This window comes from Cryptotermes secundus, unplaced genomic scaffold (assembly GCF_002891405.2).
Source record: "Cryptotermes secundus unplaced genomic scaffold, Csec_1.0 scaffold585, whole genome shotgun sequence".
NCBI classification, from domain to species: Eukaryota; Metazoa; Arthropoda; class Insecta; order Blattodea; family Kalotermitidae; genus Cryptotermes; species Cryptotermes secundus.
This window is the reverse complement of record NW_019738966.1, coordinates 103109-119027: the sequence shown is the minus strand read 5'-3', so window position 1 is coordinate 119027 and position 15919 is coordinate 103109. Positions and strand designations below refer to the sequence as shown.

The window sequence follows — 15919 nt, the reverse complement described above, 5'->3', positions numbered from 1 at the left end:
AATAATGCGAATCCCAAAAATTCGGCAAGACTCGCGTATGGGTTACAAAACTTGTTTGAATTATGCAAGGTCTTCCGGAACGCATTTTCATAAAATTTGACGGCACTGTGATCTGGACATTATCGACTGTTGACTTCTATCGATATGTATCGACGGGCTACTCAATGAATCGACTGATAATTTCAAGTAGTTTGACATTTCCATAGTAGGTGGCACAATGTGCATCAACAACGGTGCCCTCAAGCGCAATAATTTAAAACTAGGTAATCGATAGCTCAGTTAAAGTGAGGAACGTGATGAATTCCAGCCGCAATTGCCAGTGCTCAGTGTTGTTTGTTGTGCTCCAATTTTTGTATGTTTAACACGGAAATACTGTACACGTCAGGTATATAACGCTGAAAAAGTATTTGCTGAGATATATCCTAGATATGTATCACAGTTGTCGGGAATGTCATTTTGTGTATTAGTGTAAAATTGATATATTTATTCAAGGTGATTGTGTAACTTACTACCTCTGTATGTACTACAAGGATTAACACACGGAGCAAACGTCAATGGTATTTCGTCGTGATAAACTTGGAAGAGAAAATATTTATCCGTAATAAGCAGTTTTATTCACAGAACAGAACTTAATGAATTTATAGCAGCAAGGAACACCGATTAATTTAAATACTAAGAGGTGTATAATTCTTGTTTATGTCACATGGTCATTAGGTAAGCCTTGGTCAGTTTTGAGTGATACGGTTAATAGGAATGGGAAATGACGACCTAGGATATTTAAAATTCAAAACATTTCATGTCTATTACATATATATTAAATATTTCAGAGTAATTCCATTAATCACCCACAAATCTTTTTGTACAATAAAAGAGACCTTTGATCTTGAAGATTAATATCTGATCACTAATTCGAAATCTAAGATAACACAGTGTATGAAGTACTGTCTTTCTTTTGTTTGCCCATCATTACTCAAGAGCAATGTTTTATAACAGTGTATGGACTTGTCAAAGGGATATTATAATATTTCTAAAACTTGAACCCACGTTTCTGTACTTGAATAATCTTTAGACATGCCCTCCACATCCTGAAGGTGTCACAAATAATTGAGCATCCAGAGGTGAAGGGATGGTGGTCCTTGATCTTGAAAGTAGTCATTTTGTACTGCAGCTACTAGAGAAGTAGCTTGATTTGTTTTCAGATTATGCAGTTCAAAACAAAAATAAATTATTACCTTAGAAATATCTAATAATTTCAATTAAAATTAACTTATTTCTTAAGAGTTGACTTAAAAATAATTTAACTACTTCAGGATTATTTGTTTATTTTTAATGTTTCAGTCTTTTGTGTTACCATGAAGATAGGCAGCAGTTGTAAGTAATCGAGACATCTTTCCCGTTTAATTCCTTGACTTATGATCCATGACTGCATAGTGTTTGCTCTACTAGTTGTTGCATGTTATTTGCCAGGCAGTAACAACATTACCCCGGAAAGTGGCTAACCATCATTGAAGGTTTGTTGCCTGGAAACGTCTTCTTGACTGAAGGTTCATTGCCAGGGAACGTCCTGTTGAATGAAGGTTTGCTGCCTGGGAACGTATTGTTGAATAAAGGTTCGTTGCTAGGGAACGTTGTGGGCCTCAAGGGGCCTGATGCCAAGAGGAACTGATTGGCTTTCTAGTGAGAGTTGTTCACACAAAAGGACCTACTGTAAAACGACTTGTTCAACATTTTGTTATAGTTACTTGAATTGTAGTTACATCATTGAGTAATAAAGTGACGTTGCAAGAATACACCTTGAGGTCTTATTTCATGACAAGAGATGTTTTGAGAACGTGGCACAGTTCAGATATTTGGGAACAAAGGTAACAAATCAAAACCTGATTCAGGAGGAATTTAAGAGGAGATAGAATTCAGGCAATGCTTGCTACCATTCAGTCCAGAACCTTTTGTCTTCTCATCTGCTGTTCAAAAACACAAAAATTAGAATATACAAAACTATAATTTTGCCTGTGGTTCTGTATGGGTATGTAACTTGGTCTCTGACATTAAGGAAGGAAGATAGACTGAGGGTGTTTGAGAACAGGGTGTTGAGGAGAATATTAAGACCGAAGAGAGATGAAGTGACAGGAGATGGGAGAAAACTGCATAATGAGGAGCTTCATAACTTACACTCTTCCCCAAGTATAATTAAAATGATCAAGTCAAGAGGATGAGATGGGCAGGGTATGTAGTATGAATGGGGGAGAAGAGAAATGCATATAGAATATTGGTGGGAAAGCCAGAAAGAAAGAGACCACTGGGAAGTCCAAGGCATAGGTGGGTGGATAGTATTAAAATGGATCTTAGAGAGATAGGATATGATGGTATTAATTGGATTGACCTTGCTCAGGATAGGGACCAGTGGAGGGCTCTTGTGAAAAAAAAATGATGAACAAGGTAATGAACCTTTGGGTTCCATAAAATGCTGGTAAATTCTTGAGTAGCTGCACAATTGGTGGCTTCTCAAGAAATGTTCAGCTCCATGAGTGAGTGAGTCTTTTGTGTTACAAAATGTTGCTGAACACATTTCATCTCTTTGTAGTTGGTAGAGGAAGAAACTACAGAAACCATACCACATGATTAGAATGATGTCAATTGGTGAAAACATTGAGAGTCTGCAAATCCTGGAGGCCCATTCCAGTGATGTGACATGCTGTGATTTTGGAGGGAATTTCTACCTTGCATCAGGATCTGGGTAGGTAATATGAAATGAATCACTTTCATGTCATAATCTTATGTCTAATATTGTTTATTGTACTACACAGTCCATCAACAATGCGCCAATTGTTCCTTCTTTCTTTCACTTTTACTTCGACACAACTTGTTTCAGCCCTAAATGGCCATCTTCAGGTGTTTTACTATGTTAAAACCTCTGCACTGCACTAATAATGTTTGTTTGTCACATATAGCATAGTAAGACACCTGAAAATGGCCATTTAGGGCTGAAACATGTTTCATTAAAAGTGGGAGTGAAAGAAAGGAACAATTTGTTGCACTGTTGACAGACTGTGTAGTACAGTAAACAGTTTTAGATACAGTAATGTAACAGGATGCTTAAATATAGGACTGATAAACTTATGTTCTAATCCAACCACAGTGCACAGACTCTGTTCCACTTTCATGGAACTCGCTGCATGATATTTATATGTTCACACTGAACTCGCTGTTTTTCAGCATGTGTGGGGAATGGGCTGTGCCAGTTGCATGAGGAAAACTTACAGAATACAATTTTCATGCTATTTTCGCCCTTCCCTGGCTTTATAATATTTACATTTTCTGTTTGAAAGCCAAAACCTTTTTTTCTTTAGTTCCACTGTGGGTGTCGTCTTAGGAAACAACAGATTGATGGGTGGAAGATTTACACTATTCTGTAATGCAATCATGGGGGCCATGCGGTAGCATAATTGGTTGAGGCACTTTGCTACAAGCCGGAAAATAATGGGTTCAAGTCCAAATGAGGTGGATTTTTCAATTTACCTAATCCTTTCATCCACACAATGACCCTGGGTTCGACCCAGCCTCTAACAGAAATGAGTTACAGGAATCTTCCTCGGGGTAAAGGTCAGCCAGTCTGACAACCTCACTGCTATCTATGAGCCGATTGTCTAGAGAAAATGTGGGAGCCTCAACATCCCACAACCCTATGGGCCTTCACAGCCTGTTACAGGGATAGCTTTAACTTTTTTTAAATGCAAACATACATATTCGGCTAACCTCTACTGTAATCATGCATCTCTGTGAGTTATGGTACCTGTGTGTTGACTGATAATGGTTAGCACTTCTAGTGGTTGGGAGTACTACTGCTTATTAAATGAGCATATGTGCCTTGCAATGGGAGTACTACTGCTTATTAGATGAGCATATGTGCCTTGCAACTTTGTATTTGAAGTAACTCTGGAAAATAGTAAATTGTCCTCAAAATTCTTGCGATTTGCATGAGAGTTCCAGATGCATGTGTGCTGGATAACCAGGAGTTTGCTATTTAGCTTTTCTTAGTCTTCAGGATCATCATCATCATCAGCAGCAATCTGTCATGCGACAGGTCCACAGTCTCTTCCAAAACCACGATAAGGTGGAGACACCAACGAGGGGGTCTTCAGGATGTGGGATATTAAATTCTAGGTGAAAGCTTTGTTATAGTGGGTTGAAATTCTAATTACCAGATTTACATACAGTGGAATCCCCATTAGTATTCTTCAATTTAAGGATGTCCATCATTTAGTGTTCAGTTTCAATGATTTCAAGTCCATAATGCCATCTGTTAAATTACTTCCTTTTCAAAGTTTCCTCAGTCCATTGTTGAAATCCACTCCTCCAAAAAGAAACCTAATGAAGGTCTTGTCGCACAGTGTTACTTCTGTGGGATTGTCTATGTTGTAAAAGACAACCACGTAAATCTGTAACAGTTGTATATGTTAAATTGTATAAATTGGATGTACAGAATAGCTGTAAAGCTATGTGGAATGTCAAAAGTTGGCTTGCCCTGAAAAGGGCAGTTTGTTCCACCGTGAGTGCGCTGGTAGAATTTGCTCCTTTGTAGTAGACCAAGTCTTTACGGCTGTTCAGCTGGTTTATCTGGCCGGTAATGTGGTGCTGCGTGCGCCTGTAGGAACAGCTGCCTACTGCGCCGTTGCTGGAGAGTTGTGGCAACTACGTTAGCTGCCTGGTCCCAGAGTGAGGTTGCTGGAGAGTTGCAGCAACTACGTTAGCTGCCTGGTCGCAGAGCGTGGTTGCTGGAGAGTTGCTGCAGCTACATTAGCTGTCTGGTAGCAGAGTGCGCCTGCTGGAGAGTTGCGGCAGCTGCCTTTGGTGCAATTAACAGCTGATCACTCTGATGACTAATCGCTCTGAACTGAATGTGATTACTCATGATTGCGAGCTTTGGGCTCCGCTTTTTATACCATGCTTGATGGGCGGAGCTTAAACTTGCAGTTGCGATTGTGAGTGCTGATTGGCTAGCGCGCGCTATGATGTAAATGTGGCCCGGACAGTGAGTGCTGTATAAATACGAGCGTTGGCAGCAATGTGATATTGACTAGGTGTTGAGTGCTGTCTGTTAGACCGGCGTGTTAGTATGTGGGATGTTCCCACACTTCATTTTACTGCTCGATGTTTGTATGTTTACTATTTTCTTCCTATATGATTTACAAGTACACCCACTGTTATGATTGTGTAGCAGACTTAATATGTTATTTAGTACTTTTTTAGTATTACTTTTGCAATGGGGTAGGTTGTATAACATAAATTTGTATGGTGACAAATTGGAGAGGATTATGAAGAAAACAGTTGTGGGTTATTTAAGGTACTCTCTCACGATTTGTCTGGAAGTAGCGAGTATTGTGTGGCATTCACATTCTCAGTATACTTCTTAGATCATACTTACTTCTTATTTAAGATTGTAATGTGTGATATTGGGAATAAGGCAAGGTTACGTTGTAATTTGAATGGTAGAAGTGAGAGGAGATTCAGGATCAACACAGAACTTTCAAGAAGGACCTGGAACATTATATATTTTTTCTGCCCTTGAAGGCTGGAAGTTTATCAGTGTATTTCATGTGCTGTGATATAATAAATAGAAACCTTGGATGCAATTTGAACTATCATGACAGTAGTTTATGTTAACTTCACTACTTGTGCGTAATTTACCGTTATTAAAGTCTTTAACTTCTCATCTGTGTCACATTAATAGTGTACAGCAGGCATGTCCAACGCATCGATCACTGGACGATTTTTAGTCGATCTCATAGGCCTATAAGGAAATTATACGTGAAAAGCGTGCAAATTCACTTGTAATATAATATGATTATATTCAGATTTTGAAGGGGAAATACATATTAAAGTAGGCTACTTTCAATGTATGTTGCTTTCACAACAAACATCATGTGTCTTGTTATTTTTATCAATATTTTTGCTTAAAACTAGGTACGACGATAGGAGGTGGTGGTAGATCACTGGCAGTTTTGACACTAAAAAGTCGATCACAACCTGTCTGAAGTTGGACATGCCTGGTGTACAGTATACTCTGAAATGAAGATGCGAGGATTTCATATATGTTGATATGTTTGCTTTTTATTTACTGATGTAGTACATGATGTGCATATTTGCACATGTACTGTACTACCCACACCTGTTATGTTGATCAGTTTGAACGTATACAAGAACAGAAACTATTCCTTCAAATTTTTTTTATGAGACATACTTTGGAAATTCTTCCCTTTGGCCTGTGCCCTTAACACGTATTTATATGTGTCATGTCAGTAAAGATGGAGTGCAAGAGGAGAATACAGATGATGATAGAGGAATGAAGGTTAAAAAGAATAAAATGTAGGGACAGGAAGAGAAGTAGAGGAACAAGTAGCAAAATTAATGGAAGATTAAAAGTCTAGTGTTCAGAGTTCCTGGCTACAGATCCAGAGGTCCTGGGTTCGATTTCCTGCGCTACCAGATTTTCTGAGGAGTGGGTCTGGAATGGGGTGAACACGGTAATGAAACTTCGGGTTCCAAAAAATGCTGGGAAATTCTTGAGTAGCTGTGTACTACCGTGAAGGGGGTGGTTACAGAAAATACTAAATTACTCTGTCAGCCATCCCTTCGTTGGCTAATCTCACCTCTGACACCACTTTGTAATGGCGTAGAGCGGGCGTGTAAGTTCTGACCCACCTCTACCAACTGTCACGCCCCCAAGAACTGGGGTGTCATTTAATTACCCTAAACTAGGATTCTCCTCACCCTTAAACTGTTTTATTGCATACGGCTGCAGTTGGCTGCCTGGGGTCAATTCTGCCTTCGTCTGGACTAGGATAGCTCCGGATTGGTCTGGGAAGGGCTCTGTTCGTGGAGGTAAATCACAACTCTGTGTACATCCTACCCTAATTCCACTGGTCTATTTACACACATATTTACAGTAATAAGAATGCCGACGTTCTGTCGGATCTACATAATACCTTTGCGTTGACGGGCTATCACTTTCCTTCTGATCTCCCACCTAGGGAGTATGGCTTGAGTCTGTCTCTTCCCTTCATTCTCTACCACTCATTACACAGTTTCTGTCCTATCCTATCCTAATGCTCACAGGGCACACTGGAGATTGCACTTCAACAATTTAACAAACAACTATAAAGTTTAAGTAACAGGGCTAGTATGAGCAAATTGACTTACTTGACGTAGAGACGTAGGCGACTACCACCAACCACTATCTTGTTGCACCCATGCCGAAACAGGGCCTTCGGCACTTTTCTAAATATTACATTTTGATCAACATAAGAACGAAAAAGGAGCCTCTCTTTTCACACCTTTGTACTCTGAAACAGCTGGCGCAGCAGCTTGACAAGAAAGGAAAGTTACCTCCTCCTCTTGCCCTAAGTAAGGGTGGTGGCCTTCTATTGGTTCAACTTCTTTTCTTACGGACGAATCCGCGGTGTCTCATCCCTGTGTATTTGGTAATTTCGTTGTCTCCCAGTGGCCTACTGAAGCGAACTTCCCGCTTGTGCGATTGCGCACCTCTGCTGACTAAGACATTCTTGACTGAGTTCCACAGTCTATGTGTTGCCATCCTTGCTCTGATCAGTGTGAATCTCTTTTGCAATTCTCATAACATTTGGGGCAATCTCTCAAATTTCTCTTCTCGAAATTTGCGGCATAACAAGCTATATATTTGGCTTCTCCTCAAGAAGGGCTCAGCTTCGTAAGTAAGTAAGTAAATTGTTCGAGAGTTTCAAATATAAACATTTAGGCAGGCATATGAATAGGCATGACCCCTATTGTACATGCTCACTTGTGTATATATGTGTGTAAGGGGTGGACCATAAAATCTGGCCCTCGCACTGCCATCTTCAGTTATGTTTGTTCTTCCCCTTTGGATTAACCCTTTGTTGGTCCTCCACTTCAAATGAAATATATGCTCACTTGATACACACTGTGCAGAAAATGTTTAAGAAGCTCATTTGTGTAATTATCCCTGCTTATAACCTTAGATGTCACTGATACTAAATAACATCCTTCTGAGCCAACATTATAAAATGGTCTATCGACCATTTAAGCAAGCAGCTTTCTCTGCAATTGTCGTTGAATGCCTCAACCAAAAAGGAAGAGTGAAACTTGTACAAATATGTTGCAGGGATAAAACTGTCCGAGTATGGGAATGGAGTGCGGGGGAGGGGTATGTGGAGATGTCATACTCTCCACTGACTGGTCACAAATACGGTGTGACGTGCATCCGATTCTCACCACAAGGGACCATGTTGGCAACATCGTCTGTAGATGGCTCCACCATGCTCTGGAGTGTCCATGTAGGTATTGGTGTTTCATCATTTAACCTTTATTTGCGGTTTATTTAATAATGCCATAAGTCTCTCTGACTGTATGACATTGAATGGAAGAAAGATTGATCAATAATGAATTGGAAAGGATATGGAAGGAAGTGGGTGTGGCCTAACTGAGATACTATTCCAGCAGTTGTCTGAAAGGAATTAGGTAAACTACAAAAAGATCAATCAAAGCAGTTGGTGTCCTGGCCAAAATTTACACTTGGCATTTCCTGAACACAAGGGCATGCAAGTAGCATAGTTGGTTGTGGCACTATGCTACAAGCCAGAAATTTGCGGATTTGAGTCCCAATGACATGGATTTTTTCAATTGACCTAATCCCTCCAGCCGCACTATGACCCTGGAGTCGTCCCAGCCTCTAACAGAAATGAGTACCAGGCATCTTCCTGGGTGGTAAAGGGTGTCTGGCCCACAAGGCTCACAACCTTACCGCCATGGGGGAGCCTTGACATCTCACAACCACATGAGTCTTCAAGACCTGTTACTTTACTTCTTGAACACAATACGACTGGAGCTAACTTGCTTAGTATCATTTGATATTATGTTGATGTAATCAGAATGTAAGATGAGTCCCATCAAAATGTATAGTATTAACAGCGCTGACATGAAGCCAGGATGGTTCAGTCAGTATAGCAACTAGGCTAGAGCCTGGAGAACTGAGAAGTCGGGGTTTCATTCCTGCTAGGAGTAGGAGAATTGTCTCTTTTCCACAGTGCCCAGACCAGCTCTGGGGCCCGCCCAGCCCCCTGTTCAGTTGACGGATACTGGGAGCTATCCTGTATGAAGATCTCACTAAGTTTTATTAAATGGTCCTCAAGTCCATTTGAATATGCCAGCTTATTCATTCACTTTATTTAATGTATGTGATTTCTGTTCTTGTATTCTCAGATTGGTCTGCCTTGCAATATTTTCTCATTTTCATTTAAACTTAAATAATATTTTCCTCTATCCCTAAGTTAATTTCTGCAAGTACAGTTTATTATTCAAAATTAGTAATTACATGTTTGCCTGAGTCAGGATAGCATAGTTGGCATAGTGACTGGCTACGGGCTGGATGACTGAGGGGTTGGAGTTCGAGTCCCAGTGGGGGCAAGAATTTTCTTTTCTCCACATTGTCCAGACCAGCTCTGAGGCCCACCCAACCTCCAATCCAATGGGTACTGAGGGGCTCTTACCCTGGGTGTAAAATGACAGGGACATGAAGCTGACCACTCACCTCCAGCTAGTGCTGAGTTCAAGAAAATGTGGATCTACAAATCTACTTTTCCATACACCTTCATGCCATAGTGCTTAATTAGTTAATCACAGGGAGAAACATTACCTTTTTTTCATGTCTGTATTTCTGACAGCATAGTAACACAGAAGCCTAATATAAAATCTCTTTGTCAGTAGTTCAGTATCCATGTATTCAACTGTGCCTTATGTTACAGTATGTATTTAAAATAAAAGTTTTACTGATTAGATGAAAGGAATTGACACAAAGCATAGTTCTCTGTTTTTATTTTATTTTTACAGTGATTTATGTTTTGGTGCCTTGATCTACATGGAATAATTTGTGATTTTTTGTAGTCCGGAGTTCGGATCCACACATTTATCCAGGTTAGTGGAGGGGCTGTGAGAACTTGTCGCTTTACACCAGATTCAACCCTTCTTGTGTCAGCAGGAGATGATGGTTCAGTCTGTGTGTGGGACATGGTTCACAGGAACCTTGTCAGGTAAGATATAAAAGTAAACTGATATTGGACCTGAACTGGTAACAAATATTATTAACACCTAACAGAGAGCGTTTGAAACCCCACAGATTTGCGTCCTATAGTGTGGCTTGTAATGAATTGAAACTATATACGTTTGTTCATGGGTATTCCTATTGCATCTTGAATCTTGGTTACCTGATAGTACTTATAGTTTCTTAATGAAAACGTTGTTAAATAAAACAGTGAACAATGTTCATTATTACAGAGTCTGTTGTCTCAAATAGTGACACATGAGGTTTGTATTCAGAAGATGCTTGGTTTGGATATGCAAGACCCTGATTGTCCTGGCTGAGGATTCTTCTTGTTTTCTTCACGCCCTCCAGACAAATGTTAGAACAGTATCCTAAATTAGGCCACAACCAGTTCTTTCCATCTCCCTTCCTGTTCATTATTCTCTGTCATCCATTCATTCACACAATATTATAGTCTTAGTTATTGACAGTCTTGTTTAATAAACTACAGAAGTATTAATTATTAAACACAAAAAATTAGCTCTAAAAGTTTGTGACAATGGTGCACTAATACAAATACTATGTTTCTGGACATTATCCATCGTCTTGTCTTTATCTAAAACACCATCCTGTTTTTAATTTTTTCACAAAAAAAATCAGTTCTCTAATGTGTGGTTGTCGTATGACTTGAAGTAACACCATTAAAATACACTTGTAAGTTTTATGCATGCATGTTGATATTCAGAATTGCAGAAAGGCGGACAGATATGCTTACTGTTACTCACATTTCAGGGTACCTGATAGCATAGTTGGTTGAGGCACTATGCTACAAGCTGGAAGGTCACGGGTTCAAGTCCTGATGAGGTGGATTTTCAGTTTACCTAATCCTTCCAGCTGTACTATGGCCCTGGGGTCGACTCAGTCCCTAACAGAAATGAGTGCCAGGAATCTTCCTGGGGCGTAAAAGGTGGCCAGTGCGTAAGGCTGACAACCTTACCTCCATCTATAAGCCGATTGTCTAGAAAATGTGGGGTCCTCAACCTCTCACAACCCTATGGGCCTCCACGGCCTGTTAACAAGGATAGTTTTACCTTTTTACACACATATCTTCTTCAGAGATGACCTAGAGCTACATATTTTCTTTTCAAAGGCATACTTTATTCTGTTTATGATTTTTTTTAATTTACATAAAGCACAGAGCCATGATAGTGCAGTCTGTATAGTGAGTGGCTATGGGCTGGAGAGCCCAGGAGTTTGAACCCCGCTAGGGTCACGATTTTTCTCCACTCTACGTCATGCAGACTGGTTCTGGGCCCCATCCAGTCTCCTCTCAAATGGGTACCAGGAGCTGCTTCCATGGGGGTAAAGCAGCCAGTACGTGAAGCTCACCACTCACCTCCATCTAGTGCCAAGGTCAAGAATACGTTGATGTATACGTCCACTCCCCCACGTGTCTTCATGGTATGGTGCTTGATTAATTAAGCACAGGGAAAACTTTATCTATGGAATGAAGTTTTGCTTCAGACAGTACTGTACACTATGTTCCCAGATTGGTGAGGGTAAGCCAACTGGTGACAACTGCTTTTCCTTATTACCACTGGATTCTGTTAGGTGTTCTTAACTGCTGCCCTTAAACAGAGTATATGACTGTTGCAGGACATTCCAGCAGCATGAAGGTACAGTCCAGTCTGTCTCATTCACGCCTGACTCACAGTACCTCCTAACAACCTGCACACTTGGTGTCATGAAAATGTGGCATGCCTCAGACAATAGTGATGTCAGTCATGGAGATGCCATAGTGTGCCTTGCATCTGTGGATGATGCTCATGACCTTGGTGTTGTAAGCAGTGACTTCTCTCCACATCAGGAGCTCCTTGGTATGTATATGACAGCTCTTGAGATTTTACAGCCAAGGCCAAAAACACATGTAATAAATTCCTTATTAGCAGCAAGAACTGAACTGAGCAAGTTTACTTAAGTTTTTCATAGCAGCGATTATGAAGAGTTGTTAAGTTTACTTAAGGTTCTCATAGCAGTGCTTATGAAGAGTTGCGTCCTCTGAAATATAACACCATTTAGTCTATTGAAAGGCAGCTGACGTTTCAGAGAAATATGTCACCTCCATCTTCAGGGTTGAAGAGTAAACCAGGGAAGAAAACAACATAAAGCAGACAGCAAGCAACTACTTCATACTTGTTTCTACCCTGGCTAATTCTTCGACCCAGAAGATGGAGCTGATATGCTTCTCTGAAACTTGGGTTAACTTTCAATAAACTACATGGTTTCGTGTTCCCAAAAGATGGCAGAAGACTGTTCTTAAATTTAAGGAAGGATTGCTTAAATACAACCCACGCTATAATGCCACATCATTTTAATTGAATCTGCTATACTGCAACAAGGAAACACCTCTCTGATGAAATAACACTTGATCATTGGAGCCAAGAAGTTAAATAAAATTGTTTCCTCTATTTTTAGATGAGGATGGTTCCCTGAATAATCGGTACCTGTTGGCAACTTGTGGGAACGATAATGTTGTGAAACTGTGGCATGTTGTTGTGGGCCAGTATGTGAAGCATCTTGATATGACTCCATGTGAGCTCTCCATTTACCTCACACTGGAGGGTCATACATCAGCTATGATGTGTGTTCGATTCTCGCCCAGTGGGAGCTATCTTGCATCATCCAGCCTGGACAAAACTCTCAGGATCTGGGAGGTGAGTTGTTTGGAGTACTAGAACATACAGAGTACACCCTGAATGGTGAGTCCTATGTTGATGTCCATACCACATTCAAAACTTACATCGTGCACAGAGTAAAACTTCATTTCATAGATTTTTAAGCTGATGGATAATGGAGCCAGAAAAAATTATATGAAGGGCAGTCAAATGAAAACGGGTGAGAAGCCAAAACATACTAAAGAACATTTCTTACCTCAAAAGTAATCTCCAAAGCTGTTAATACTGTCACGTGTTGGATGTATAACGCGACAAATAACTTTGCACCATATTGGATAAAGCGAATTCTATTTCATACTCGCTCTTACAATCACACAATTCACAATTACACAACTACTGCCAACTGCAGTATTACAATCACTTGGCCTACAACTGACTGGTTGACTGACTCCCTGGCTAAGTCATAACTAACTGTCTTCGTAGGCAGTGTAGTTCTCTTATAAACCCTCAGCTGGACAACGGGAAAAGCCTCGCTTCCTTGTTGCCTAGTCTCCGTGTTTGCCAGTAGCCTAGCAACGCTGTGGGGAGTTGTTTACAGCTACGTAGCAACTGTGTCGTCCCGTGTTACATCACCGCGGGGAGAGATGGTTGCTTAGCAACCGCTGTTTACTCGCTTTGCATAGTGACCAGCGTGCTCGGACTCGGCTCACTTCGGCTCCGCTCGGCACATCATGGCTGGCGGGGAGGGAGGGGCGTCATCCATAGCGCAACACATCACAATACATTTATCCCACTGGGAGATAAGGTGGTCAATCCCGTCCTTGAAAAAGCCTGTGGGCTGTCTACGGAACCACATCTTTACCCAGCCACACACAACTTCATCTGATGCAAACCGATGTCCACAAACGTCTCTCTTCAGTTCTCCAAAAATGTGAAAATCACATGGGGAGAGATCTGGGCTGTAGGGGGGATGTTGAAGCACTTCCCAACCAAATCTCTGTAGCATATTCCTCACAGAGTTGGGAGTGTGGGGCGCGCATTATCATGAAGAAGGATAATACTATTCGATAATGTTCCAGGGTGTTTTGACTTTATGGCACGTCTCAGTTTCTGCAAAGTGTCTCCATAGCGCTGTGCACTGATTGTGGCCCCATGCTTTAGAAATTCAAGAAGCAGAGGGCCCTTGCAGTCGAAGAAGAACGTCATCATCACTTTACCGGAACTTGTGTGTACGGCTTTCGATTTCTTCCATGGGGAAGAATTCACGCATTTCCACTGTTGGCTCTGCCGTTTGCTGTCAGGATCAAAATGGTGGCACAAAGTTTTGTCCCCAGTGACAATACGAGTCAGAAGAGCATACTCTTCCTCGTGGTATTGTTGCAAGTGACCCAGTGATACAGCCATTCTCTAAGTCTTCTGTTCCTCCATGAGATGATGTGGAATCCACTGCGTGCAGATTTTGTGGTGCAGCAAGTGTTTTCTCACAATGGCGTGTACGGAACCGTGACTTATTCCCATCAAAAGAACAATTTCTTCCACAGTGATCCATTGGTTTGCCCAGATATGACCATCCAATGCGGCAGTAACTTCAGGAGTGATGACACGATGAGCCTGTCCTGGTCGAGCATCATCTTGCAGTGACACACGTCCCTCTCGGAATCTCTTATACCACACCAGCACACATGAATGTGACATGCTGTGTTCGCCGTAAACAACAGACATGCGACGATGAATTTCTCGTCCTCCTACTCCTTCAGCAGTCAAAAAGCGCGCTACACTTTGCTGTTCTTCTTTACCTGCCTCCATTACTGATGTTGGATGACCACATGTAGCGCTAACCTTACTTCCAGCTCAATAAACAAACGACTAGTGTGCAAGGGCACGTTCTCACTGTGCTTTCCCGAGTCCCCCCCAGATGTTCGTACAGTAAGCAAATTCCAGTGTTACCAACTTGCCACCGTGTGAGTTATGCATGGTGACCAATTTTCATCTGACTGTCTTTTATATATACAAAATATATTGTTGTTTAAGAGTTGTTCAAGTGAAACCTGCTCCAGGGATTCTTCTGGGATAAGGCATATAGGCTGTTAAAAATAGTCCCCATGTGCACTGAAACAGACATCATACTGATGCACCAGCTGGTGGAGTATCTCTCCAAATAACTCCATCTTCATTTAATAAGTTTCATTGTCATTTAGCTATGAATTCTAATATGGTTTATCCTTTTCATATTACATTTCCACATCTGGCAGCAAAGTGTCTCCATCTGTCTCCATTTCACAAGGCTTGGTGTTTGTCGGAAGTGAGTCAAAAATTCACCATCATCCTGCTTGACCTGTAGCATAGCCCTGTTAGGCATCCATTTTCGGGGTTCTTGTCAGACTTTCATTACTACCTTGACGGTGTTAGCGTCTAGGTCTGAGCTTTACTTTGGCGTCTGCTTCAACATGGTTCCCCCTCCTGTGGTATGGACATGGTGTCTGGCTTCTTATAAAGACCAGAAATAACTGTGTGCATGAATGCTACTGTGTGATTAATTTATTAAACCAGTATTACATTGGACATTTTCAGAGGATATGTTTGAGATAGGCTTGCAGGAGTTAACCCTAATCCCATCCTTATGTGACTGTCATTATACTAACCGCTTTTTGTATTGATTTAATCTCTTAAGATTACAGGCGGCAGTTTGGATCAAGTCCAGAACATTTTGAATACAGTTCAACCCCTGTTTAAGAGTTCTTTTGGGAGCAGTAAGTTTGAGCACTAAGCTCACTAGACCTTAAATGCCAGAAATTTAAAGGCAAGGTTATAGACTTGGGACAATTGAAACTGAACAGTGAATGAAGGAAAGCCTTAAATTGAGGAATATTAAAATTTTTTCCACTCTATCATTTTGTGTGTTACTCACTAGACAATAATAATGCTATTATTAACCCGTTGCCGTGGTTCGTCGTGTATGTTTCGTCAGGGATTTAAATCGTCTGGGGGGGTTCGACGTGTATGTTTCGTCCAGCTGCACACGTATGTTATAACGCCCATAATAATTGATGGTTTTGCTGTAGATTGTTAGATTTTTCACTGGCCTGTTGTCAGGAGGACTGTATTTAATGACACACGCGTTTAAGAGCGCTAAGTCGTCGTTACATATGCCTGTCTTGCAGCAACGTTCCTGTGG

The 15919-nt window shown here is 41.0% G+C and overlaps 1 protein-coding gene across 1 annotated transcript in view; it reads left to right on the top strand.

The window, feature by feature from the left end:
* Nucleotides 1-300: 300 nt before the first annotated feature.
* The window catches only part of LOC111871498 (WD repeat, SAM and U-box domain-containing protein 1), a 41758-nt gene continuing 26139 nt past the window's right edge, over nucleotides 301-15919 (top strand). Inside the window, exons 1-6 of the mRNA XM_023864658.2 lie at nucleotides 301-385; nucleotides 2582-2734; nucleotides 8156-8327; nucleotides 9934-10079; nucleotides 11726-11946; nucleotides 12545-12783. Of these exons, the coding sequence (XP_023720426.1) occupies nucleotides 2616-2734; nucleotides 8156-8327; nucleotides 9934-10079; nucleotides 11726-11946; nucleotides 12545-12783 (897 nt within the window). The 5' untranslated portion in view covers nucleotides 301-385; nucleotides 2582-2615. The remainder of the gene's footprint in view (nucleotides 386-2581; nucleotides 2735-8155; nucleotides 8328-9933; nucleotides 10080-11725; nucleotides 11947-12544; nucleotides 12784-15919) is intronic.